Genomic DNA, 26,137 nt, shown 5'->3' with positions numbered 1-26,137 from the left:
TCATAGAAGAGATTCAGAAATTTCTGTGGGCTGGTTTTGGTTTTTCAAGACAGGGTTTCTCTGTAGCTTTGGAACCTGTCCTGGAACTTACTGTGTAGACCAGGCTGGCCTTGAACTCACAGAGATCCACCTGCCTCTACCTCCTGAGTGCTGGGATTAAAGGTGTGCACCACCACCACCTGGCCTATTTTTGTTTTTAAAATCACTGAAATTCAGATGACAAATTTTAGTCTTTAATACCTTTAGGAATTTTCTTCCTTACTGGCACATTTAAAAAAAAAATAGTCTATCTTATAGTGTATGACATTATAGAGTCAAGAAAAATGGGATGCTTATTTATATCATAAAAGCAGATAGTAAGGAAAAGAAGGGGAAAAATGGATCCCAAACTACTACAACCTGCCCTCCCTTTAGGTAGATGTCTCTGCTCGCTCTGTGCAGTGTTGCCTTTGTAGGAAAGGGAATTGTTGGTTTCCTCAACTTCAGAGGCAAGAACTTTGGTAATGGTTTTAAATGGTGAGTCTCCATTTTTAGTGCTGTCTGCATATAAGTGAAGCAAAAAGAAGAGCTGTTTTTTTCAAGTTAGTAGTCAGCCGTTGCTTCGTATTTGAGGGGTGTATATATAAACTGTTTCAAATATATTGATAGTAAGTCCAGGTTGCCAACTCCTCAGATCATCATCCATCATTGGCTTAAAGGGACAGTTTCTGATGATCTGTCTTGTGTTACCATAAAGCAAAAAAGAAAACCTTGTAATTGACAACCAAAATGGTTTTGTGTGAGTGTGGATGGGAGCTTCCACTTTGGTTTGCAGGCACTCAGTTGCTATCAGTAAGGAAAGACTGACAATGATGCCTCTGTCCCTCTGTCCTCAAACACTCTTGACTTCATTTTAAAGAACATTTCATATTAGCTTTAGAAATATATCTCTCTAGCTGTCTGGTATCATTCAGAATTACTCTTGGCTCTTACCCATTTAGCTCTGGTGTCTAGCGCCCCAGAGCCCAGAGAACCTGGGAAGGACAGTCTTGTGCCTTCTTCACTCATCTTGCTTATCCCCCTCTGTCCTGTCCCTGTGCCCACAGTGAAGCTGCCGCCCATGCTGTTGCCACACTGGCTGAAGCCACCTTACAAGGCGGGGGACAGATAGTCTTGTCTGGGGAAACCGCAGCAGCCGTCGGAGCACTCACTGGAGTCCAAGATGCTAATGGTAAGAGGTCATGAATATTTTATTGAATTCACGCCCGCTTCCACTTAACCCTTCCCAATACAGCTGGTAACAAATCCATTAGGAAGAGGTTGAGCTTGGTTTGAGTTTTTCTTCATAGGTTGTCAATTGATGCCTAGGAAAATCTAGGGGCCTCTGACTCCTCTCACTAATAGGGTCCTTGAGGTTCCCTGAAGGAAAATGCGTCTGTAATGGCTACCTAATTGGACTCCTTTTTAAAAATTAGCTGTTTTGCTAAATGAGACTTGCTGAGACATACTTTAGAATTTGCTGTAGGGTATTTTCTTTCTTTACTATCTTGAAGGGTAAGGTATTCCATTGTTCTTTACTGCATGGGTGGGTGGAATGCTCTGACTTCATCAGAAAGGTACCACCATATCATCTGTCCCAGGGTACATGGCAGGCTGTGAGCAAGGCACTTCTCTGGTTGGTCCTGTGGGTTCTGCTTCTTGTTATGTGTGTGGCCTGACCAAGGACATCTAGATTTAGCCAGTAACATGCCACCACCCTGCCCTTCTTTCCCAGTTCTTTGACCTCCTGGATATTGGTGACTAACCCAAATAAACAAAAGGGATAAAGTTTTATGGTGGCAAAAGCTTACAACTCCATCCCAGCTCTTTTAGATCCACTTCAGCAGTCTCTGGCAGTCAGTGGCCAAGACCTGGGCTTCCAAGGGAAGTGCCTCAGAAGTCTGGGTCAAAGAGGAGGACCAGCCTTATCTGTGAGACTGTGTGTGATTGTTTCATTAATTAAGCAGAACAAATCAAGTATCTGTGGGATTGGAGAAGTTGTTATTTACAAGTCCTGGGAAGGACTTTTAGATAGATAACATCTTTTTATTTAGGCAGAGAGCTCCTTAGTGGCATTAAATGTCTGAAAGGGAAGTTTCAGCTGGGTATAGTGGTACACTCCTTTAATCTCAGCACTGGGGAGGCAGAGGTGGGCAGATCTCTGTAAGTTCAAGGACAGCAGGGTTACACAATGAAACTTTGTCTCAGATAAAAAAGAGAGAGAGAAGTTTCTAGCACTGTTTGTTTTTATGGTCAGCCCATAAGCACTAGATACCTGGCCATCTGGGGAAGACACAGTGTCTGTCCTCGGTTGCTGCAGGAGGAAGTATTCTGTTCTCCTGGGGGAGAGGAATGACTGGAGTATAGAGAGCTATTATCACTTCTGTGAATCATTTTCCAAATTATATGTTCCAACCACAGCCTGGGGGGGGCTTTCTTACACTAACTTGAATGGAGATAGCCAGAGTACTGCCTGATAAGGGACATCTTATACCTGTGTATTCAGGACACAGAGGACCATGCAGGAAATTAAGGAAAAGCTCCCTGTGTGGCTAGGCCCCCCCCCCCCGGCTCTGTTTCTTTACCTTTTCTCTTCCTCATCTGAGTCCTCATCTACTTCGAGGGGAAGGTAGCTGTCTAGTCACATAGCATCTCCTGAAGTACAAGTGCCATCACTCACAGTGGAGCTGCTGTGAGTTTCATAGGCGCTTTTGATACCCGTTCTAATAGACTCGAGATGTCTGGGTCCCAGCTCCTCCTCAGCCTCACCTTTTCAGGATGACAAACTTAGAGAGAAGTCCAAGTATGCTCTGGGTACTTGATGGGCCATATAATAAAGTTGAATCACATTCTCTACTATTCAGTGCTGAAAGTTGCCTCTTTTCTAGTAGTTTTCATGTTGTTGGCTATATACTTGGTAAGAGAACATTTGATCTACACCCTAAGAGCCCATAGTTCCAGCCAAGCATAGTGACACATGCCTGTAGTCCTACTTCTCAGAAGGTGAGAATAAAGGGCCATTCTTGTGCAATAGTTAGATACCATCCTGGGTAATACGGTAAGAATAATCTCAAAAATAAAGTTTTAACAATTTTTTTTAAAAAAAAATGAGTTTGGGGCCAGCCTGATCTACAGATTGAGTTCCAGGACAGACAGAGCTACACAGAGAAACCCTGTCTCCAAAACTAAGTAATTAAATTGAAAAGCTGTTAGTGTCCCAAGCAAGCTAGTGCTTGTCAAACTCAGGACTTTTGACTTGGACTTGTCCCTTTCTCACTGTAGGTCCTCTTTGTCAAACTAAACCAGTGCCTTGTACTTCATCTCAGTGCTTTAAGACAAAAGCCAATCATTTTTATCCACTCTTAGAGATCCAACAAATTGGTGTACTATGGGAGCTGACCCAGATTGTTCTGATATGTCTTGTGTGTTGACACTTTCACCTGGAGTGCTATACCATTTACTCTGGATTAAAATTGGGTGTTCCCTTTTATCCAGCTAATGGTAGCTGGCCAGACCAGCATGGGTTATCTTCATTCTTTCTCTGTCCTTGTGATCCTTCTCACTTGTGTATTGATAAACTCAAAGCATCTGCCAGTAAGCCAACAAGATTTCTTTTTGTTTTGTTTTGGTTTGGTTTGGTTTTTTGTTGTTGTTTGTTTTTTTCAAGACAGGGTTTCTCTGTATTGCTTTGGAGGTTGTCCTGGAACTCGCTCTGTAGACCAGGCTGGCCTCGAACTCACAGAGATCCGCTTGCCTCTGTCTCCCTCAGCAAATCCTACTGGCGTGCGCCACCACAACCAGTTCTTTTGTTTCTAAATCAAAAAGTTTATTATCAGGAAGACTAATGAGACAAGAATAAAGTCTTACTTGTCAGAATAGAGCTAACTTGGAAATGGACACTTCTTGGGGGAGATCCATCACAGACTCCAGAAAAGTCTAAAGAACAGTCCAAATAAAAGATGGTTCTTCTTAGAGCCATTCAGATATGGTTTCAGGCCTGAAGAGGAGCTTGTGAGCCAGATCTAGCAGGAATGGAAGATGATTGGCCACAGAATTTGGAGTAAAGTAAGCACTGGGTGGTAGGTTAAGGTACTGAGAATATAAACTGGTGCCCCATAAGACGGTATAGAAGATCATGACCCATGCACAGTAGAGGTAAAGCTGTGACTAACTAAGGCAGCCCTGATAAATACTCTCTGTCCATATGCCCTGAAGACACCAACTGCATCCCAACATGACAGGAAGTTGGAGCCTAGCATTGCTTGATTCTGTTTATGTTCTACGAGGCTATGCGTGTGAGCCTGTTCATTGCCTTTTACTCTGCCATCCTCTTCTCCGCTAGGCCCCGGATCCCCTGTGCTACCAGGACTCATGGCCTCCAGGACCAGCGGATACAGGCACTCCTTGGGGGGAGGCGTTTATAGACCTTTTCTCCTCCTTCCTATTTTACAGCAAAAATAATTACAGAATTCTGTTGGCTCCAGGCCACCTCAGCAGCCCCTGCTTTTATATCAGAAATATTATCACAGATTCATATGGGTGTCTTTCCTTCCTAAAAACAAGATGAGGCCAAGCAAAGCAGGTAACTGAAGTGGCTAGGCACCCTTACTTCTTCCTAGAGCTGTTGAGTGTCTCAACACTTTCTGAATTAGCTGACCTCACTCTTTCCAGTGATCCACAAGAAAAAAGAAAGGACAAAGATAGATTTGGCTGTGGCCTTTGGTCTGGTTTTGTTTTGTTTGTTTGTTTTGGGGGTGTTTTGGTATTTTTTGGTTTTACTTTGATTATAAAATTGATAATTACACCCAATAGAATGTTGATGTTTGAAATTTGTTTTTTAAATCTGGCCTTTTATTTCTGTTTCTCAAAAAAAAAATGTTTTCAAGTTAAATAGGATTGTATTGTCAGTATTATTCTGTAACTCATTTTAAAGTATCTTAACCACTTTCATATCATTAAATCATTTTTCAAAAGGTCATTTTATTATGCTTGGTAATATTTCATCGTATTTCCATAATTAGTGAGCCTCCTATTATTGATAATTTAGCTTACTAACAGTTTTTTTAAACAATAAAATAGTATTGTTTATCTCTTTATAAGATTCGAACACCTTTACTTAGTTAGTTAGTTGGTTACTTGGTTAGTTGGTTGGTTGGTGTAGCATTGCCCATGCTTGCTTATTCTCCCATACTGGGGTTGATCATCTGCTTCTTTGCCTTGCACTGAATATTAGCATAATTATAATTTTTCCCTATTTTTGAACAGGTAATAAGGTCTGTCTTATTTAATTTGCATTTTATATTAGTAATAAATGTTGCCTTTTCATCATTTTTTGCTTATGATATGGACCTCAAACTCAAAACGTGGTCCTCCCATATCACCCCTTAACTGCTGGGATTATAGGCATGAGTTAACCACCCAGCTCATGTTTTTATCCACATTTGTGCATCTGTGTGTTTCATGGACTGAAAGGAAAGGAGAGAAAAGAAATAAGCATGAAGTTCTGAGAAAGGAGCAGGGTTCTGGCGTGACATTCTCACTGAGAAAATGGAAAGCGCATTCCAATTCAAGTGATGCAAGAAAGCTTTAAGGCCTACCTGTAAGCAGATGAGCCCAGCTGAACACAAGGAGCCTGTGCGTGTTTTAATTTCCTGTCAAAATGTCCTTGGTGTGTACTATAAGAGCATTAGAACATCTTTAATGTGAAGTCTGTAAACTGTTTCTTTCTGGGATCCATAGCTTTAATCAGATGTTAATTAGATCTCTTAGGTGCATACATACACACAGATTGAGATGAAGAGCCTCTACTACAGAAGGTTGTGGCAGGGGCTAGAGACACAGTTCAGCAATAGAGCACGTGCTTTGCTTGTGCCAAGCTCTAGTTCCTCAGTGTGTGGGAGGAGTGGTGTGGTATTGAGAGTCAGCAGGTTGAGGGTGGTGGATGGACCTGTAAGCTAAATGTTGACACTGCATCACTGAGATGATGGTAGGTCATGGGTTAAACTCCTTAAGCCGTAGCTGTACAGTTGGGATAATGGTTGGTCTTTGTTCATATGGCGGTAAGCATTGAACAAGTGATGTCTGTCTAGGGCTTAGCACATTGCAGGATACATGAATACATTATCAGTGGGATAGTATCTCCACGTTTTACATAGTATGTCAAGAAATGCAGAGCTCACACTAGTTAGTGTAGGTCATGCTTTTCCATCTTTAAGACAGATCCAAATGCTTAACCTGTGCCATCAAAAGAGTTAGTCTCCAGAGTGTACACCAGACAACCGGGGATGGTCAGAACCTCTGCATCCATGATTGAGGATAATACAATACAAGGCAAGGTGGCATTGCTTTGGGCTCTGTCACTGTCCTAGTAAGACTGTTATTCTCCAGTACACACATAATTAGGGTGCCCTCTTCCCTCCTGAAGTGGCACTGTCCTTCTCCGTGACTGCATTGATGTAACCATCTTTCATGAAGGATGACTTTTTTTCAACTTTTTGTTGATATCACCATTATTCACTATTATTACTACATCCTTGGTTATCTAGCTCTTTAAGAAATGAAACACAAGTCCTTATTCTGATAAACCATTCTGATAATTTTGTTTTACCACGTGTGCTGCTCATTAGTGTACAATGACATGCTCATAAAAGAGCCAGTAGAGATGAGAATGTGTGTTAATTTAGGAAATGTGTCAGTCATTGTTTGTCATGAAGTTGCTGACATGCTATTCCTTTGTTCATTAATTACTTTCTGACTTGGTGTTGAGATTTAAATTAAAATTTAAATTTGGGGGGCTGGAGAGATGGCTCAGTGGTTAAGAGCACTCTATGGCTGCTCTTCCAGAGGTCCTGAGTTCAATTCCCAGCAACCACATGGTGGCTCACAACCATCCGTAATGAGATCTGGTGCCCTCTTCTGGCATACAGTCATACATTCAGGCAGAACACTGTATACATAATAAATAAATAAATCTTTTAAAAAAAATTGAATTTGGGGCTGGAAAGATGGCTCAGTCAGTAAAAGCACTTCCTAGGCAATCCTCATGACCTGAGTCCCGTCCCCTGGCCCCCATGGAGGAGATCATGTTGTCCTCTGGCCTCCATGTGTGCACATAGACACAAATTGGTAGTAAATAAGAACTTTAACTTTAGCCTGACATGGTGGCGCACACACCTTTAATTACAGCACTCAGAAGGCAAAGGCGGAAGATCTGTGAGGAGGAAGCCAGCCTGATTGATCTACATAGTAAATTCCAACACAGGACTGAACAGAGAAACCCTGTTCTAAAATAAAAAGTGTCATTATATTTTATGATACCATTTTGTACTTGTGACAAACGCAATGCCACCAGGGCTAGAAGCAGCGCCTGAGGACTGTTTTCTTGTGTGTTGAGTCCCGGTATTTGCATGCTACAGCCATTACTGTAGTTGCTATGGGCTTCCTAGAAGGTAATGGCCGTCTTCTCCACTGACTCCCTTTGTGGTGTCTAGAAAGAAAATGAAGGTACTTGCATGGATGGTCAGTCAGACCAAAGGGAGACCCTGCCTGTTCTAAAGAAACAGCCAGTGCAGATTCATTCCTAATGCAGCCACCTCCACTGTGGAATCACAGGGCATCCATACATACAGCAGAGATCTCTTTATGAGAGATAAGAGATAAGATGTAAGCAGTACAGCGCTGTGGTGGGCACATTCACAGGCCTGAAGATGAGCCCTCCCTCAGCTGGCCGCTGCTCTGGGAAGGCGACCCTGGTGTGGTACTGGCAAGCCTCATAGCACGGACGTAACCAGTGTGTTTTGCTTGATCTTTGACTGCTGCCGAGCACTGAAAATACCATTGAGAAGCTTCATGTTTCTTTTCTTACTGTTACTGCCATGACTACAGAGGTGACCAGGTACTGTTGCTGGCAAGAGGCTGAGGCATGGCTTACCAGTTCTACTGTGCAGAGGCGGCCAGATCTCAGATTTGCTTCGGTCATAAGCTGCTAAGTGGAATCAGAACTCCGGCCCTGGTCCTTCCACTGCTGAGTATGACTTAACCCCTTCACTGCCTCTTGCCAACCTCCCCATCCTGGGAAGTAAAGAAAGTAGAAAACAAATGAAATCCTGCTCTTGGTTACTCATCTTATTAAACTGCCATCGTCAGGAATCACAGTCTTAGCAGTAAGAGTCACAGTAAACCTTAGCAGAGGCAAACAAGTACATAATATGAAAACGAACAACTAAAACTGCACTGACCCAGTCAGGAGCAGTGGCATGTGCCATTCCTAGCTGCGGCAGAGTCTCAGGTGGAAGGGTGACATGAAGCCAGGTATTTGGGGCCACCTGGAACAGTGTAGCAAGTGTCTCTTTTGATTTCTCTGTGTAGCCCTGGTCCAGTGTGGTTGCTATTATCTATGTGTGGCCATTTAAATGAAAGTAAGTGATAACTGAAGATGAAGACATTTATTTCGTTACGATAATCACATTTGAAATGATAAAGTCACTTATGGCCTGAAATACTGAATTTTGAATCATAACTTTATTTGCAGTTAAATTCAACTAAGAACATGTCCCTAGTGGCCACTAGAATAGACTGCACCTCTATAGGAAATTATCATCATGGATGTGCTAGCCATGGCAAAAATACCCGATCTCCTCCTGTTCTTCCTTGTAGTTATATGTCCTTGGAGCCAGGTGCCCTAATGAAGTTGTAGTGGTACCCAAAACCAAGTATGGAAAGCTGGGAAGGTCATGAGTCTGAAAGTAGCTATTACTACTGGATTTCAAATTGTACCACAAACATGGATGCCCTGCAATTCTTTAGCCCATAGGTGTCCCCCACCCAACATGTTACAGGTATTACTCAGCCTGCCTTTTGATGGCCCAAGAGAAGAAAGGAGTGTGAGATGGTGAGTCTTCACTCCAGAAGCTTCTTCCTCCAGAATAGCTCTCTATACAAGGTAGTTTTCCTAACTCTCCAGTTTCCCCCCTCCAGGGAGGTATAAGAGCCCCACTAATTAAGGGGCAGCAGAAACTGTTTTGTCACTCTCTTTCAGTGCCTGTGATATGCTATGCATATAATAGCTGCCCAGTTACCACTGGGGCAGTAAATACCTTTATCATTAGGGAAAAATAAAAGCTTAAAAGGGGAAGGGGGAGGCAAGAGTCTACTTCAGGAAGCTTCTGATGGAACTGTGTTATATACTGAGTTTGTGTTCTTCAGAGGTACCAGGCCTTCCTGTCACTGGGATCTAGCCTCTAGGTCCTTCCTCTGCTCCCTGCAAAGGTAGATGCTGTAGATGCCTGCAAAAGAAGTAGCAGTGCCTTTTACAAGGTCTCCTGCCCCTCCCTGTGGCTTAGCACATCTTTTAGCGTGGCATGTTGTCCTGCCTGTAATTCCAGCACTGGGGAGTCTGAGGCAGGGGGCTCACAAGTGTGAGGCCAGTGTAAACCAAAATAGTAAGTTTTGACTTGCCTGGGATGCACAGGCAATGCTAGAGAGAATTAGGGAATAGGGAATGGGGGGAAGGAAAGAGGGAGAGAAGGAAAATGAGAGAAACTCATGCTCATCTTTATCTTAAAGATGGTAGATTACAAGTGTGTGTATTGAGGGCCCTTACGGTGAAATGTTAGAGCATTATGCCTTCGTCTATTCTAAGTGCTCATCTGATCTATGCTATGGCCTTCAAATGTAGTGTTTAGCTGTTACCTGTGTTTAAAAACTAGATGCTTTCCATTTGGTTCCTCATTGCCACAAAGGAATTAGCACATGCCAGCAAGCCAGCTTGACATTCTCAAGTCTTGGTGTCTGTCATTAAAGTCAACACTCTACAAAGAGATTTTTTTTTCTTTTTTTAATACTGAATCAAGAGACATAACTGAGCAAATTTAATTGGAGTCATTTCTGTTTATTTCATGATGGGAAAGTAGTTATTTCATTTCTCTTGCAGGTTTAGTAAGGCATGTTCAAGGAATATTAGCTACTGTTCGTTCACATAGGGACCCACATTGTCGTAACAGGACAAGCTTTTGGAGAATAAAGTTTTCAAAAGTCTAGAGTAAAAGAAGACCTTCCTCTTCTAGCTTATATTTCTATTAGGACTTGGAAGGAATGTCAGCACACTGTTATTAACTCTAATAACCCGGATGCTTTGGGGCCTTCTGACTCTCAGGTTACCTCTGCAAATGCAGGATTCCCTTCCCTGCATCCAGCTATGCCATTTGCTTAATAAAGAGCAAATGTGCAGAGCCCAGCAACAGCGGCCTGGCAGGAGAAGTGATCTGAACAGGATAAACATGCTTCCTTTTTGTGGGATGCTCTCTCCGTCTCCTGCCAGGAGTAGGGTATCAAATGAAGAGGAGGTTGTGGTTGGAATCAGTCTGTGAATGTCTAAGTGGCACCTGCTTCACTCACTAGATCAGCTTTCCCGGGCCTCCCACTGCACATCTGCTCCTGACAAAGCCCCTTTCTGCTCCCCTTGGTCAGGCTGAGGCCCAGCAAGGAGACGACTTGCTGGTTCTGCTGTGGCAGCACAATTGCTTGTGACGTTATAATTACACCAAGTCTTCATTATCAGAAGGACCCCAATTTAGAGATTTTCAAAGCCTAAATGGGGTTTTCAAAGTGAAATTGATTTTTAAAAAAAGTTTGCTGTTGTAAAGGCAACAATTGGATCTGAGATTCATTGAAGGGTCTAAGATGAGAACTGAGACATTGGCTCTGAACGAGTCAACAAAGAAAGGCAGTGCTATCAGATTGGCTCACCAGAGAGCTGACTGGAGGCTCCATGACTCTGCTGGCCCCTGCTTCTCCGTGATGCTCGGCACCAACTGTAAGGTACACCTTATACTGTTTGCTTGTAATGGTGGTGTAGTTTCTTCTGAAGAGGCCTAAGGAACTGGAGAGAGTTAGTGTAAATTGGTAGGGAAGAAAAGGAAAGAAAGAGCTGTGATGTAAAACAAGGAAATGTCCAGAAATGTATTTCCGGCTAATACAAAGCATCCATTTTCAGATTGCGTTTCCATCTCAACAAAGGCAGCTCTTCTAGTGTGTTTGTGTCTGTGTGTACTTGGGTGACTAGTGTACAACTGTGATGTGGAATTGGCATGCTAGAAACTCTAGAAAGTATTGTATTTAGTATTGTAGCTATTTAAGTTAACTAAATGAAATAAAATTTAAATATGGTTCCTTAGCCAATCTGCATAGCCACTGTGTTAGCCAGCACACAGAGTGAACATGTCCTACCATGGGGAATTCTCTGAGCCATCAGTCTGAACTGGAACCCTTGGAGTACCTAGTACAGTCTTGATGAGAGAGGCAAGAAAGTGTTTTGAGTGTCTACAATAGCAACTTCTAGCCATGCTACCTAGACTGTATTCTCAAGGTCTAAAAACATTTTACCTCCAAGAATTTCACTACTGTCCGTACAAAAGGAAGGGGGAAAATCCTGAATTATACTACATGAGGAAGGGATTTGATTTTGTGTTGTTTGAGACAGGGCCTCACTCTGCAACCCTACCTGGCTGCGTGGAACTCACAGAGATCCACCTGCCTCTGCCTCCCAGTGTGGAGACTCAAGGTGTATGTCATCACACTGAGCAGGAACGAATGTCTGTTCCAACCCATCCTCTCCCTGGCCTTCTCTTCCCTCAGCCTTCATAGCCCAGGTATATGGACTAGAGAGTATTTTTCTCAATAAGCAGCCTCTAGCAAGAGGCCGTGTGAAACTCAAGGGGGCAAAAATGTGTATGAATTGTACATTGTATAGACAGCAAAAACTCAAAAAGTAGATTGTTTGCACTTTCCCTTTCTAGTAGCCTTTAAGACCAAGGTGTAAGTGGCTTTTAATCATTTTCTCCTTTGTTCTGCTTCCAGTAGCTACTTAGTTACCTCAGCTTTAGACAGTATCTTTTTTTTTTTGCTAATGTAACTCTAATAAATGTAATGTTACTTGAGCACAAATCAGCACTGTTAGTCCAAAGTGGCCTGTGGATTTTATAAATGTAATCAACTTAGTTGTCACATACAGATTATCTCTCATGTAGATTACTTGTGACACATTTTAAATCCTTGGGCAGTTTTGAGCTAAGCAGGCCAGTGTAAGCCTAGACCATCCGACCACTCTCTGCCCAGATGCTAGGTGCCTAAGAAATACAAATTAGTTTTCATATTAGCTTAAGGAAGATATAATTGGGAAGGCAGATCTGCTACAAGAAAACCACATCATAAATGCTACTTTAGGAAGGAGGTGAGCAGGAGTAACCTACGCTCCTCTGTTGGCTCAACTAAGAGCTGGCTGTGATTAAGATGCTTTTGTAAACACATATCCCATTCGTACTCAGTGAGCTGGTGTGTTCAGATGAGCTGGGTTTCACAGAACACTGTGCACTGGGGTGTATGGGAAGTTACAAAGCTGTGGCAGGTTCTAGTGGCCTATCTTGCCCAGTGCTTTGTAACAGTTCTGTGTTCTTGTCAGGCCTCTTTATGGCAGACTATGAAGGTTGCAAGTGGATCCTGGCAAGAAGGCTACAGGTGGATTCGTCTTTGGGGAGAGAAGGAAGCAGCTGAGGGTGCAGTGACTGCAACACGGCCATGCCAGGCTCTGCTTCTGCCATGTATGGCCTTATTCCCCTACGATACAGCCTCCATCAGCCGGCCACCTCATAGCTGTAGTAACTGTTGATAATTGCTGTCTTTAATGTTGGAGTTCTTTTTATAAAGACAAAGTTGGCTATGCAAGTACAGTTCAGATAAGAGAGAGAATGACAGTTCGGTCAAGATGAAGTTTACTAGTCTTGGCAAATACTTGGACTTCATGATGGCGCCAATCCTACCAGTGAAGAAGAAACCTTTAGATGTCAAAATAGGGGAACTGCTGTGCTAGACGTTGGTATGGGGTTTCACCCCTAAAGGCATCGTTGGAGCATTTCAAAGAGTCACTGCAACAGGTACCCCCACCAATCAGAGAAAGGAAGCCGCTGGGGTCGCTTTGGTGCTGACAGCTTACATGCTTTTCAGCTCCTGCCTTTCTTACAAAGAACTCAAACCTAAATGGCAACCATATAACCATGAAGAGGGGACAGTGCCCAAGGTGCACTCTGGACCATGATCGCCTTGCCCTGACTCCTGTGTGGGGTTCTCCATCTTTGCTGACACCTTTCCTACCCTGGTACCCAATAAAAGTGACTTTTTTTTTTTTTTTTTTTTAAAGATGAGGCTTTACTGGGGTAGATGTCTTTCTGTGTGACTGTCAAGCTCTGGAACTGCCCAATTACCATTCCTTCATCCCTCACTTTGGGTAACCCTGTGTGAGCCTCCCACTCCTCATTTTTGTATTAAAACTCAGCTCGGTGACTTTCTTCTGGGGACCATATCAAGCCACTGGTGTGTGGTTTGTAGCCCTGCTTTTCTTCCCCATCTTCGGTGTGCAAATTGATCACATATTCTGAGCCATGTGCATTTTCTGCACACACTAATCAAAGGCTTGTCCCTACTTCCATTTGCAGAGAAGCCTTGAGTTCAGTTCAGCCCACACTGGCCGTTCAGTCTGCAGGGTAATGAACCACAGGGGTTCTGATATAGCAAAGCACAAAACCTCATTTCATAGTGTTCCTGAGCAGCTCCATGGTGTTCAAGATGGAATCATGAGATCATGTTTCTAAGATATCTTTTGAGATACATTTACTAAAAATTAAAAAATAAATTCAATTTTAACATTTGATTTATGAGGAAGGGGCAAGAGGAGTTTCTTGGTAGTCTTCAAATGGCAAAGGACAGAGTAACTGTCCCAGCTGGTCCACTCGACCGTGAGCATCATTTCTGGAAGCGTTTTTGCTGAGTGTCTTGAAGCCGAGCCATCCCTCCAGCCCTCTCTAGTTCATTCTTATCCTCTCTGGTTGTAGGTGTGATTCTCCATTAGGCCAGTGTTTTTCTGCTGCATTATTCTCAACAAGCTACAGAAGGAAGCCAGGTGTGGTGGCGCACATCTTTAGTCCCACCGGTCGAGAGGCAGAGGCAGGTGGAGCTCTGTGAGTTGGAGGCCAGCCTGGTCTACAGAGCAAGTTCCAGGACAGCCAGGAGTGTTGCATAGAGAAACCCTGTCTCAAAAAGCAAACAAAAAATACAGAAGGCATTACAACATATTTCCTTTTAGTTTTAGGAATCATTTCTCAGTCAAGTGTGGTGGCTCATGCCTGTAATTGCAGCACTCAGGAGGCTGAGCCAGGAAGATAGCTGAGTGTAAGGCCAGCATATGCCATATAGTGATTTCCAGGCCAGCCAAGTCTACAGTATGAAACCTGTCTCCAAAAGAAAAAACTTCTTCCCACCAACTGTTGTGTTTACTTTGTGTAGCTTTTTTTCACCCTCTCGTGGCTGGCAGTACTCTCCCAACTAAAGATGTTTCCACAGCCAACTCACACGGCCTTTGGCCTGAAAGATTGAATTACACCAAACAATTCCCAAAGGTTTCCCAGCCTGGAGTGCAAATGAAAGGCCCATTCTTCCGAAAGCCGTCTGTCTGTCTGTCCTGGCCTATCTTGTTGTGGTGTGGGGGGAGGGCAAGGTGTGCTGCTGGGTAACCAGGCAGTCCTGGTGCCCTGCGTTCTCTTTGGTTCATGTCATCCTGTATACTGCCGAGGAGTTTAGACATGTTGATAATATCATCATACTATACTGATGACTTATTTCTGTGCTGGGGATTGAACCCATAGCCTTGCATATGTTAGGCAAGCATTTTACCACTGAGCTGCATCCCTCCCTCCCCCCACCCCTCCAGTCCTGGTCCTATTTTACTTTTGTCAGTACAGGTTAGTGGTTTGCCCAGCCTTGTATGCTCACCTGTGCCCTGGCTCAGCAGCTGATTCGCCTCCCTCATACAGTTCATGCTGGTTGAGATCTTTGCTGTGGTCCCGATGGGAAGCTGCCTGCTGCTTGTCTCTTAGTGATTTCCTGGGTTTTTATCTCAAATCTGTGTCTTTGGAGGCCTTCAGCAAGTGTTGTGCCCACCGTAGGAGCAAATCCCTTTTGTGCTGTTCCTGCCTGCTTGCTGCTCTGGGAGTGCTAGACTACCACCAGCAGCCCAAACTAGACTTCTCATTCAAAGATATGGAGCCGCCAAGTACTGTAGACCTACTGTGTACCAGATGCTGCTCCAAGGGTTTCCTATGTCAGCATATCTTATTCAGCATCTCTGTGAGATTAGTAATTACCCTTTTACATGTGAGGACGCTAAGGCCCATGGATGTTCAATGACAGAATTCTTTGTGACTGAGGAAGTAAGATACTGTATAGAGTAAAATAGCTCCCATACAAAGCCTGGATTTCCACAGAGCATCTGACTACAACACCTTAAGAATGCTGTGGACAAAGCTGGTTTTGCTCTAGGGCAGAGCAGAGGGCTTCAGGGCTCCTCAGTCTGCAAAGGGCAAGGCTGGAAAGAATATAGTCCAGTTTCTAAAAGTCAAGAAGATGGCGGTCAGGTGTGTCATAATGCATCCCACTACTGAACAGCTACTGTGCTGAGGTTGCTGAGTGTTCAGTGACAGTCCTGTCAACAACTGAAGTAAGCAGTTCTAAAGAGAAGCAGGAACTACTCGGAAGCAGGGCGTGTCCATGCGAACTTGAGTGAAGAATGGTGGAGTCCCTAACATCACAGGAGGCAGAGAACAGAGTGGGCTATGTCTGCTCTAACCCCCTGGATTGTCAAAAGAGTCCGACTCTAATCTTCAGGAATAATCTGGGCAGAGGGATACGCTTGAACAAGTATGTGTAGTACGAGGGTGTGTTGACAGAGCAAACATGGTTGTGATGGAAGAATTGGGGGAGAATGTTTTTGTGTATGCTTGCTCAAGATTCAGCTCACCAGGCATAGTGGTTATGTATTCTCAGCACTTGGGAAGCTGAGGCAGCAGGATCGAGAGTTTGAGACCAGTGTGGGTTACTTAAAAGTGCTGAGGAGACACAGAAGTATCTGGACACGGGCATGTGGTGCTTTGCCAAAGATCGCTAAGGCTGGGTTTGCAGCACGCCAACTAGAATACTTTCTCACTGCAGGCCCAGATGAAGTTCATGCATGGACCATCAGGAAAGCCATGAAGGCTCCTCAGGCTGCAGGAAAGATTCACACAGAGTTTGGAAAGGGATTCATTATGGCGGAAGTAATGAAAGACGAAGATCTTAAAGTGGAGAGTTCGGAAATTGCAGCTATGGCTGCTGGGAAGTACAGACAACAAGGCAGAGCTTACGTTGTTGAAGATGGAGATATTATCTTCTTCAAATTTAAGTCACCTCAGCACCTGAAAAAGAAATAAAGTTTAGCTCTTAACTTTAGCATATCCATGGCTATGGTTTTGGTTTTGACTTTGGGATAGTTTTGTTTTTAGCTAAAGTTTCTGAAAACTAAAGGTACAAAGTTGGAGTGGGACTCCTGCATAAATTGTTGCTTACATTAAAATAGCAGAAGTTGAGTTCTGGTTTACTTTTGAAAGGAGAGTTTGGATTGGATAGTTGACTCGGCAGTCAGGAGTGCTCACTGTCCCAATGAAGAACCCACGTGTGTGTATCCGTAAATCCAGCTCCAGGGGATCTAACACCCTCTTCTGGCTTCCAGGTTACCTACACACATGACACATACATACAGATAAATAAAATGAATAAAAATAATTCTTTAGCTGGGCGTTGGTGGCGCACGCCTTTAATCCCAGCACTTGGGGAGGCAGAGGCAGGCGGATCTCTGTGAGTTTGAGGCCAGCATGGTCTCCAGAGCAAGTGCCAGAATAGGCTCCAAAGCTACACAGAGAAACCCTGTCTCGAAAAACCAAAATAATAATAATAATAATAATAATAATAATAATAATAATATAATAATGATTTCTTTAGAGAAAGGGAAGGAGGGGCAGCTGGCAGGAGTTGATGATGTATTGGTTGTGAAGTCGCGGGTGGTGAGGGGGACTTCAGAAATGTAGCCCTGAGCAACAGGAAGAACCATGTATGCTCAACAGCAATAGCCAACAGATTTTACTTTAATCAAGACAGGACAGGCTCGGGGCTCATTTAAGAGAAATGTGGTCCTAGGGCTAACAATTCCTCTAGGGAATTTGGAGTGGTTAATTAGGATCCTAGTAGAGAGACCTGACTTCCTAAGTTCCCTTTCACCTCTCCCTCTCTCTCTCTCCTATCTCCTCTCTCTCTCTCTCTCTCTCTCTCTCTCTCTCTCTCTCTCTCTCTCTCTCCTTCCCTACCCCTGTCTCAGATTTATTTATTTACTATGTATGCATCATTGTAGATGGTTGTGAGCCACCATGTGTTTGCTGGGAATAGAACTCAGAACCTCTGGAAGAGCAGCCAGTGCTCTTAGCATCTGAGCCATCTCTCCAGCCCTCACTTCTGTTCCATTTGGGCAGTGCTGCCATGATTTATCATGCAGTCTGGAGAAGCAGCAGTGAGCTCTGAAGGGATGGATGTTTCTCTGCTGTCCCAGCCCTGCTAGCAGGGGTGCTAGTTGTCAAGGGTATTTTGGTGCACGGAAAACCCAGACACCTAGCTTAATAAACCAGTCATGGGGGTGGGGGGGCATGACAGCCAGTCAGTTTCCCTGTTGTTTGTTTTGTGTTTTTGAGACAGGGTCTTAAGGCTGTGGATAAGGTCATCCTCAGAGAGGCTGTGTGCTAGGACTATAGTCATGCATTACCTTGGCTGACTTCGGGGTGTGGGGCTGGGTTTGACTTTAAGACAGAGTCTCACTCATCATGTAGCCTGGGCTGGCCTCGAACTAAAGATCCTCCTGCCTCCGCCTCCTAAGTGCTTGTTTCATGGGCACCTACCACTGCAGCCAGTAGCTGTTGGGTATTGTATTTACTTGCATGCGTGTGTGCATGTGTGCCAGGGCACACAGGAGATGAAGAAACAACTTAATGAAGTCAGCTCTCTCTTCCATCACGTGAGTCCTGGGGACTGCACTCGGGTAGGTAGCTTTGTTGTGAGCACTTCTACCTGCTGAACCATCATGCTTGCCCTTGCATTTTGTTTATTGCTTAACTTTTTCTTGCGGGGGTTGGGGTTCTTTTTGTGACTCTGACTGACCTAGAACTGGTTGTGCAGACCAGACTGGCCTCAAATACAGAAATCCACCTGACTCTGCCTCCCAAGTGCTGGGATTGGAAGAACAGTTAACAGCTGGGTGTCAGCTATAATCAGCACCTGGAAGGCTGAGCAAGGTAGGAAGAGTGGGTTTGAGGCCAGCCCAGGCTACACAGTGAGACTGTCTCAATGCAAATGATAATCTTAAAGAATTTAAAGAAACAGTTTATACTTGCTAAACTCTAGTATGTGTCTTTGACATTTTGGAATACTAAAGTCTTCAAAACATGTGAGTCTGTGACTTCCTGATAGGTCCAGGGTCCTGCTGAAGGAGTGCGTCCCTCTCTGGGGGCCTGTGCAGCCACACACACCAAGGAGTCTGGTTACTAAGACTACTGGGTCTCCTTGAAAAGGAAAAGGAACTTCGGGCCCTTAAAATAGAGCATGAAGGGCTTCCTGTTGCTTAATCAATTGAAATGACCCAGAACCCAAGCTTGGATTAGCATGTGCCTCTAGATTAGGGCTAATCGGGGGCAGGCTGAGCAGATGTGGGGACACCCCCAGCCTGATTACTGTACCTCAGCATTTAATCATCTCTTTTCCAAGGGCAGCGGCCGACTTAGTGTGTACGGGGTTTCAAAGCTTTTGTCCCCTCCCCCGTGCCGTGGACATAAAGGCTGTGAGGTCAGAGTCGCTGAGCAGATTTAATCTAATCCCATGTCCAGTGCCTGCGTGGGTGTTTGTGTGAGAGAGGGGTCTTAAAATTCCCACATGAAGATGGAGATATGTTTACTTAAGGAGGATGTGGACCAAAAATGCATGTAGAAAAGATTGGAGTTGGGTTTTCGAGGCCTTTGTATATGGAATTTTTCTCTTTGAGACACCTTTAAGGTGTGTAGTGCCTGTCACTGTTACTCACCTTGAGACAGCTTTGTGTGGAAATTATTTCATAACTCAGTTGTTAGGGCTGAGTTATGTGAAATATAAAACATTTACAAAATGCAGTCTGTAAAAAATTATTTTATTTGGATAGGTCTTGGGTTTGGTATTTTTACTTAGTTTTTGTTTTAGGAGAAGATGTCTCATTGTTTATTCCATGCTGGCCTTAGACGTGAGGCAGCCCTCCTGACTACTGAGGTTACACCTGAGCCACCATTCTTAGCTATGATTTTACATTTGAGTTTTCAACTGTAAGCATGGAAAACGTGTTTAGCACCTGCTCAGTGATTAGGCTCAGTCCGTCAAATTGAAGACAAGATATGCAAACAGTGATGATACCTAAGATTGTTCCTCTGTAGAAAGCTGGGTACAGTGCCATGGGGCTTCCAGGGAAGAGGACCTAAGCCATTAGAGGGCAGAGACTGGAAGAACCAGAGAGCAAGTCGAGCACTGCTGCTGCAGAAGCCTTGGGGTGCACAAGCATGGAGAAGCTCAAGTGCAGCGCAGCCCCTGCAGGCCGAAGCACAGTGGGCGCATGCATGCCTGTCTTCCTGACACTTGGCAGCAGGATCAGAGGTTCACAGCCATCGTGTAATCCATATTGAGACCCTGCCTCAAAACAAGAAGATAGACTAGATCGAATCATCCCCACCTTGAACACCATGCCTTTAAAGCATCTAGACTGTGCCGTGGACTTTGGGTACCTAAGTGTGAGGCTCAAGGGCTGAGGCAGAACGAATAGAATTGGTTCAGCACTGAAAAGCCATTTGGAATGGTTTAGAAGAAACCAGGACACCCCTCCCCCCTGATCCTTCCTCTGTTGACTTTCCCCATCACATAGACAAGAACCCTCCCTGACCCTGCCTTTGTTTTGTTAACACACCCATGTAAGTGGGGTTTCAAAAATGACTGTCGTCAAACAAAACCTAAGCCCTGCTTCAAGTTGTACTGCCAAATGCTTATCCCTAAACTGACAAAACTTAAAAACAATGGTTACACACAGTTACTAATGCTATGAAATCAGATTTTCTTTTCCCTGATTGCCTTTGGTTCGGATCCCCCACCACCATCACCACCACCACCCGGGCAGGTGCACACATTTGGTGCCACCAAGTGATGGTCCGAAGACAACTTTTGGGAGGGAGTGTTCTCTACCATGTGGGTCCCAGGAATTGAACTCAAGTCATCAGGCTTGATGACAATGACTCCCACCCACTGGACCTTCTAACTGGCCCTGCACCCTCTACCCCCACCTTTTTTTGGGGGGGATAAGTTTGTGCTATTTGCTCTGGCTGGCCTAGAACTTACTGTGTAAGCCAGGCGTTGGTGGCGCACGCCTTTAATCCCAGCACTTGGGGAGGCAGAGGCAGGCGGATCTCTGTGAGTTCGAGGCCAGCCTGGTCTCCAGAGCGAGTGCCAGGATAGGCTCCAAAGCTACACAGAGAAACCCTGTCTCGAAAAACCAAAAAAAGAACTCACTGTGTAAATCATGTTGACCTCCAACTCAGAGGTCCTTTACTTCCCCACTGCTGCTTAAAACTCATTTTTACTCTCAGGTGGGACTCTTTCGGTGTCCCTCAAGCCAGCCCAAGTGTGGTCACACACAGCTGGAGAGCAAGAGAAAGGACCCCAAATTTATGACCACTTTTGTGGCAGTCTTAGTTGAGCTGCAAGATAGATAACCAGTTCTGATACTTGAGTGTGGACAATGCACAGAAGCAAAACACCATGGCATACTATAACTGCAGTGCTTCAACTACTGTCTAAAAACTATATTTGAGCCAGGTGGTGGCGGCAGCTTTAATCCCAGCACTTGGGAGGCCAGCCTGATCCACAGAGATAGTTCCAAGGTAGTCAGGGCTATATAAAGAAACCCTGCTTCAAGAAAACAAGCAAACAAAAACTATTTAGAATCTGTAACTTCCCCCTTCCCCCCAAAAAAGTAACCACAATTTGGAGGAAATTTGGCATCTGTATTTGTATTATAACTTCATAAAAATTGTTTACTGTCAAAACAAATGTACATGTTATTACATTTCATTTTTGTTCTTTTGTATAGCTTTTATTTTCTCTTTGAGCTTATACTTGCCTGTTGTGGTAAAGGAGAACGTCTACCATTTTCAGGTGTGAGTGGTTCTCTCTTAACTTGTTCTGTAGTCCACGTACCTGGGGACCGTCCATTGATGCGACAGGCCTGAGACTCCTAGACCTGCTGGCCTCAACTTTGAACCAGTTGTGCCAGCTTGGCTGCTTCCGGTGGCTCCTGGTGCTTAGGCTCAGCTCTGTTCCTTGTCTTGCTCCCATTCTCCCTTTCAGGGTCTCCAAAGCCCATGTGGCTGCCATCTGAGGTTTCTGTGCTAATGTCATGCACATTCTTCCAAGCTTCCTGAGAGAGTGTGCGTGAGCAGCAGAGTTTTGAACCATATCTGAACTTGTGTGGTGTGAGGTTAATTTGGGTCATCATAGCTGGGTGTAGAATTCTAAGCTGCAAGTGATTCCAGAATGCTTGAACCAGGGTGCCTGAAGGTATGGCGCCATCTCCTTAGCTTCTGTGTTTGCTGTGGAGTTCAGTATTTTTTGCATATGTTCCTCTTTCCCTACTTGGTTCTTTCTAGAATCTTTTGGGCTTTTCACTGTTTTCCGAATGTTCTCAGAAGATGCAAGTGGGTGTCTGGATCTCTCATCATCCATTGTGCCAGGTGCACCAAATGGTCTTTTCCATGACACACTCATTTTCTCAGTAATAGAAGTTTGCTGTGTGTCTAGATTATTCCCTACTTGCTAATCTTTTTTAGTATCTGGAAATTTTCCTTGTTATCTTACAACCTTTGGAATGTATTTTATTTATTGCACTTTTTATTTTTAAAATCCTCTCATTTTTCTTTTCTAATTGATTGTAGAATTTTAGAGGCGTTGTCCAGGGTTTTGTTGTTGCTGCTGTTGATTTTCATGTGTGGCAAGGTCTCTATGTAGTCCAAATTGGTTTCAAACTCACAGTTCTCCTGTCTTGGCCTCCTGGGTGCTATGATTATAGACATACCCCATCATAAGTTTTGTGAGTTGAGGCTGGCTGGCTTGTTGGCTGGTTAGTTTGGGTGGCTGTTGATTGTGGTGCCAGGAATCTAACTTTTAGAGTCTCATACATGCTAGATTAGATTTCTTCTACTAAGCTCTACTCCCAGCTCTATATTTTCTATTTGTAAAATGGAGTTCCCTATATTACAGCCTAAGCTAACCTGAAACTCCTGGGCGCAAGTTATGTTCCTGTCTCAAACTCTCACTACAGGTGTGGGTTTGTTTTGGGGGTGTTTATGTTTTGTTTGTCTTTGTGTTTTGCTTTGCTTTATTTTGTTTTTAATAATGTCCCATTTTAAGACAGTAATCTCTGAGGATGCTAGACTGTGACAGCATTCGTTTTGTTTTCTTCCTAAGTTACCTTTTTGTAGCTCTGTGCCCTTAGGAGGAACACATCAGAATGTTGCTTTGCAGGTTATCCAGGGACAGAGCTAGGCAGCTAATGGATGGCGGGGCTAGCTAGTGTTAGAACAGTCACTCACTCACCTCATCTCACTACAAGTTTCTTCTTTGGGCTGAATATCAGATGTTCTGACACACTGGTCTAGGTGTTAGGGTTTGGAACACTGACCTACTAATGCACTCAGTTAAATACTAATTTCACAGTCATTACTGTTACCAGCCTCCTTCCTCTTCCTGGAGGATCTTGAAGGGGTTTGGGCAGGGGTTACAGCTTCTGCTTCCAACAGGAAGACACGCCGAACAAAGTGCACGGTTATTTGGCCCAAGTTAACTGGAAGTGGGCGCCCTTCTCCAAGGCCCCATGCTGCCTCCTTTCTACAGTAGCTCCACTCTGAGTAATAGTGGTGCTGGGAGATAGATGGGGGGGGGGGGTTGTTTTGTTGTTGCCTTTTAGGTCACCCTAAAATACGGTTTTTAAATTATACCAGCCTGTGGAATGCTAAGGTTAGTAGACAAGTGGGCTAGTGTAGTTTGATTTTGTTTCTTTTATACGCTTGATTCTGGAGGAAATGAGAGAGGTGGACCACAGTGGCCAGACAACAAGGTAGAAGAAGTCAGAAATTTGTTTTGTTGTTGTTGTTGTTGTTGTTGTTTCTTCTCAGGCTGATAGAAGCTCGAGCATGGACAGCTGGAGGGTAGAAGAGACAAGCAGAGTAGCAGAGTAGGTGGTCTGTTGCTAGAAGCAGGGGTGGCTGGAAGGGTGGACTCATGCTCAGTGGGCTGTGCTTGCTAAAGATGGAGGCAGGTCTTCGTGGAAGTGTTCCCACAGTGTCCACACTTCTCTTTCCTGAGAGTCTGTCTTAAAGAGCTAAAATGAACTGAGAAAAGAGATTTGCTGCCAGGTGCCATGGCACATACCTATGATCTAAGAACTTGGGAGGCTGAGGCAATAGGATCAAGAGTTCAAGGCCAACCTGGGCTACAAGACCTTGTCTCTAACAAAAAGAAAAAAGGAAAAGAAGTTGAAACTTATCTATGCCCAGAGAGCAGGTAAGTCGTTAACCTGGGGCTGGCAGTCAGTGATACCCTGAAGGATCAGAGCCAGTTGCCCCAGCCAGCACCTGGGTCCTGAGCATGGGCCCCACCAATGGTCTTGCTTTGTCTCTCCAGGCCTGGTCCAGATCCCTGTGAGTATGTACCAGACTGTGGTGACCAGTCTCGCTCAAGGCAACGGGCCAGTGCAGGTGGCCATGGCCCCAGTAACCACCAGGATATCGGACAGCGCAGTCACCATGGACGGCCAGGCTGTGGAGGTGGTGACATTGGAACAGTGACACGCAGCCCTATCATGGCATCGTTTTCTAGTCTACTTCAGATTTTTTACCTGTTTGCAGAGGTGCAATCAAATGGAATTAAGTCTCTCGGCTTGGGAAGAAGAGTTTTGGTAACCTTTTTTTAAAAAGGAAGAAAGGCAGCAGATTTTGGAATCACCTTTTTCTAAAGCACCACTTCTGGGATTTGGTGGAGCAAGAATCAACACCGATTTCACTGTCCCAAAAAAGCCAAATTGTGGCCGGACTTCTTTGTGGGGAAATGTGTGTATACTTATGTGTATGTATGTGTGAGTGTGAATATATGTATATGTGTACATATGGACATACACATTTACATATGTGTATAAAGTATATATGTACATACATATGTATGTATGTATGAAACCCGCATGGAATTATCTGTATGAAATCAAGGTGAACTGTGGGAAAAAGATAACCCACCCAGTTCAGTGGGTGGTAGGTACATGGCCAGACACAGTCACCTGGTTTTCATTCATACCAGGGTCATGCATTGAGCTACTGACAAACTCAGGCAGAGGTGACCACGCCCTCCACCAAAGCTGCCTCCCAGTGGCGCCTAGAACTCTGCTAGATTCACCAGAGGGAAGGAAGATCCAGGACACGGTGCGGTCCAAAAAGTGCTTACGGAGTCCAGTCACCACGTGCTTTGCCAGCAGAGACTTCAGGCTGCCCCAGGTGCTGACCTTCCTCAGGCACACAAATGCCCTACAGGCTCCTGGCAGGGGCAACAAATCTTTCCTCTGGTTCCCATCTCCTCCCTTCCTGGGAATCCTCAGTCTTATGACTATTGAAGAGTTGCTTTGGTTTCGAGGGCAGTCCAGAACCAATTCTTCTGTGAAACTGAAGGGAACAGGAGTGTTAAGGGCCTGAGGAAGTGCTTAGGGAGCAGGCGGGTGTAAGTGCAGGGGTGTGTGTGTGTGTGTGTGTGTGTGTGTGTGTGTGTGTCATAGGGAGAGAATGGGAAGAGTGGGAGAGCAAGAAGGGAAGGAGGGAGAAAACTTCATAACCAGGGTGCGACCATGGGAGCCATGCTCTCGAGCATCTGGCTGTCTCTTCACAGAAGAGACAGCCATATGAAAAGCCTCTGCCTGTGGGCTAGCCATCGGAGATGTGTCTAGAGAGAAGGGCCACATTCCTGGTGTGGCCCTGCTCTAGGAGGACTCTACAAGGACCATTTTCCCAGCACATCCTGGCAGCCCAGGCCTGGAACAGCTTCCCTGCTCACAGTGTGGAGTGGATGGATCGGTCTTTGTCACTGTGAACTGTGCTTTTCCAGCCACAGCCCTGAGTCTCCAGTGGCTAATTCACCTGACTTCTTGACAAGCCAAATCTCCACTCCTTGCAGACAGGGACAGCTCCTCGCCCTCCTCCCAGGCCCTCCCTCAAGTGTGATAGTGTATTTAATGTGGTGTTTTGGGGTTTTGTTTTTTAATGAGACATTAAAAGATTCTTCATGTCTTGCTCAGCCTTTGAGAAAAGTTTCTGATTCTTATATTTGCTTGTTTTATATGAAACTATCCAATGTTTTTTGTATGTTCTTTTCTGTACGTAATGGGGGAGGAGTGGGAAATTTATAAACAGTCCTGGTTCTACAATTTGTTATTTTTTTAATTATTATTTTTTATCATATATTGTGAAGCTGTCCGGGGGCTTTAAAGGTCCGTGTTCCTTTGTGGTGAAGTAACCTCCCAATAGTTTGAGAAATTGCCAAGAAGAAAAAAGCAAGACCCCAGTAGCAGAGCATGGATTCTGTGTTGTTCCCCACTCTGTCTAAACTGCCTCATTCAATAAATAGTTTAAATGTGGCAACAACAAGTGCCCCCTCTCTGTAGTAGCCTTGGCCTCTTGGGCTACAGGACTGGGGGGGGTGGGGGGGGGAGTTGTAGTTCATTGTCCTTTTCAAAAGACATGCACTAGAGTCAGAGGTCTTTACACCGGACAGCCCAGGGCTGCAGGAGGCTCCTGAGAGTACTGGGTGAATGCCACCAGGCCCAACTCAGTCCGTTTTTCATATCATGGTGTTCTGGAACAGTCACTCACAAAACATCACAGTGATTTGAAGGCTCCACTCTGGCATTTGGTTTAGGTGTTTATTTGGCACCACATTCAGAGTCTAGGAGGGTGTGATGCTGCCTCTGCATCTTGGGTCTTCCTAATGAGTGTGTTTGAAACAGGCAACGTCCTCAGCCAAAGGTCCCAGCCTGAGTTGCTCTTATGGCCTCATGTCTTGGTTTCTCTCACACACACATACACCTCACTGTTTTAAATGCGCAACTGTCACCTTCACA

At 44.6% G+C, this 26,137-nt stretch overlaps 1 protein-coding gene across 6 annotated transcripts in view; it reads left to right on the top strand.

The window, feature by feature from the left end:
* The window catches only part of Nrf1 (nuclear respiratory factor 1), a 109,177-nt gene extending 83,733 nt beyond the window's left edge, over nt 1-25,444 (top strand). For 2 of the 6 annotated variants that reach the window (XM_027391390.2, XM_027391389.2), the window contains 2 exons: nt 1,086-1,210; nt 23,665-25,444. In XM_027391390.2, coding sequence (XP_027247191.1) covers nt 1,086-1,210; nt 23,665-23,828 — 289 coding nt within the window. In that variant the 3' untranslated portion in view covers nt 23,829-25,444. Of the gene's footprint in view, nt 1-1,085; nt 1,211-12,475; nt 13,199-16,053; nt 16,335-23,664 lie in introns of those variants that run through there. The other 4 variants (XM_027391388.2, XM_027391387.2, XM_027391392.2 and 1 more) reach the window with 2 other exon arrangements.
* Nucleotides 25,445-26,137: the final 693 nt, after the last annotated feature.

Source organism: Cricetulus griseus, assembly GCF_003668045.3.
Source record: "Cricetulus griseus strain 17A/GY chromosome 1 unlocalized genomic scaffold, alternate assembly CriGri-PICRH-1.0 chr1_0, whole genome shotgun sequence".
In the NCBI taxonomy this organism is placed as follows: Eukaryota; Metazoa; Chordata; class Mammalia; order Rodentia; family Cricetidae; genus Cricetulus; species Cricetulus griseus.
Note: the sequence above shows the minus strand (reverse complement) of the source record. Positions and strands in the feature narration are given on the sequence as shown.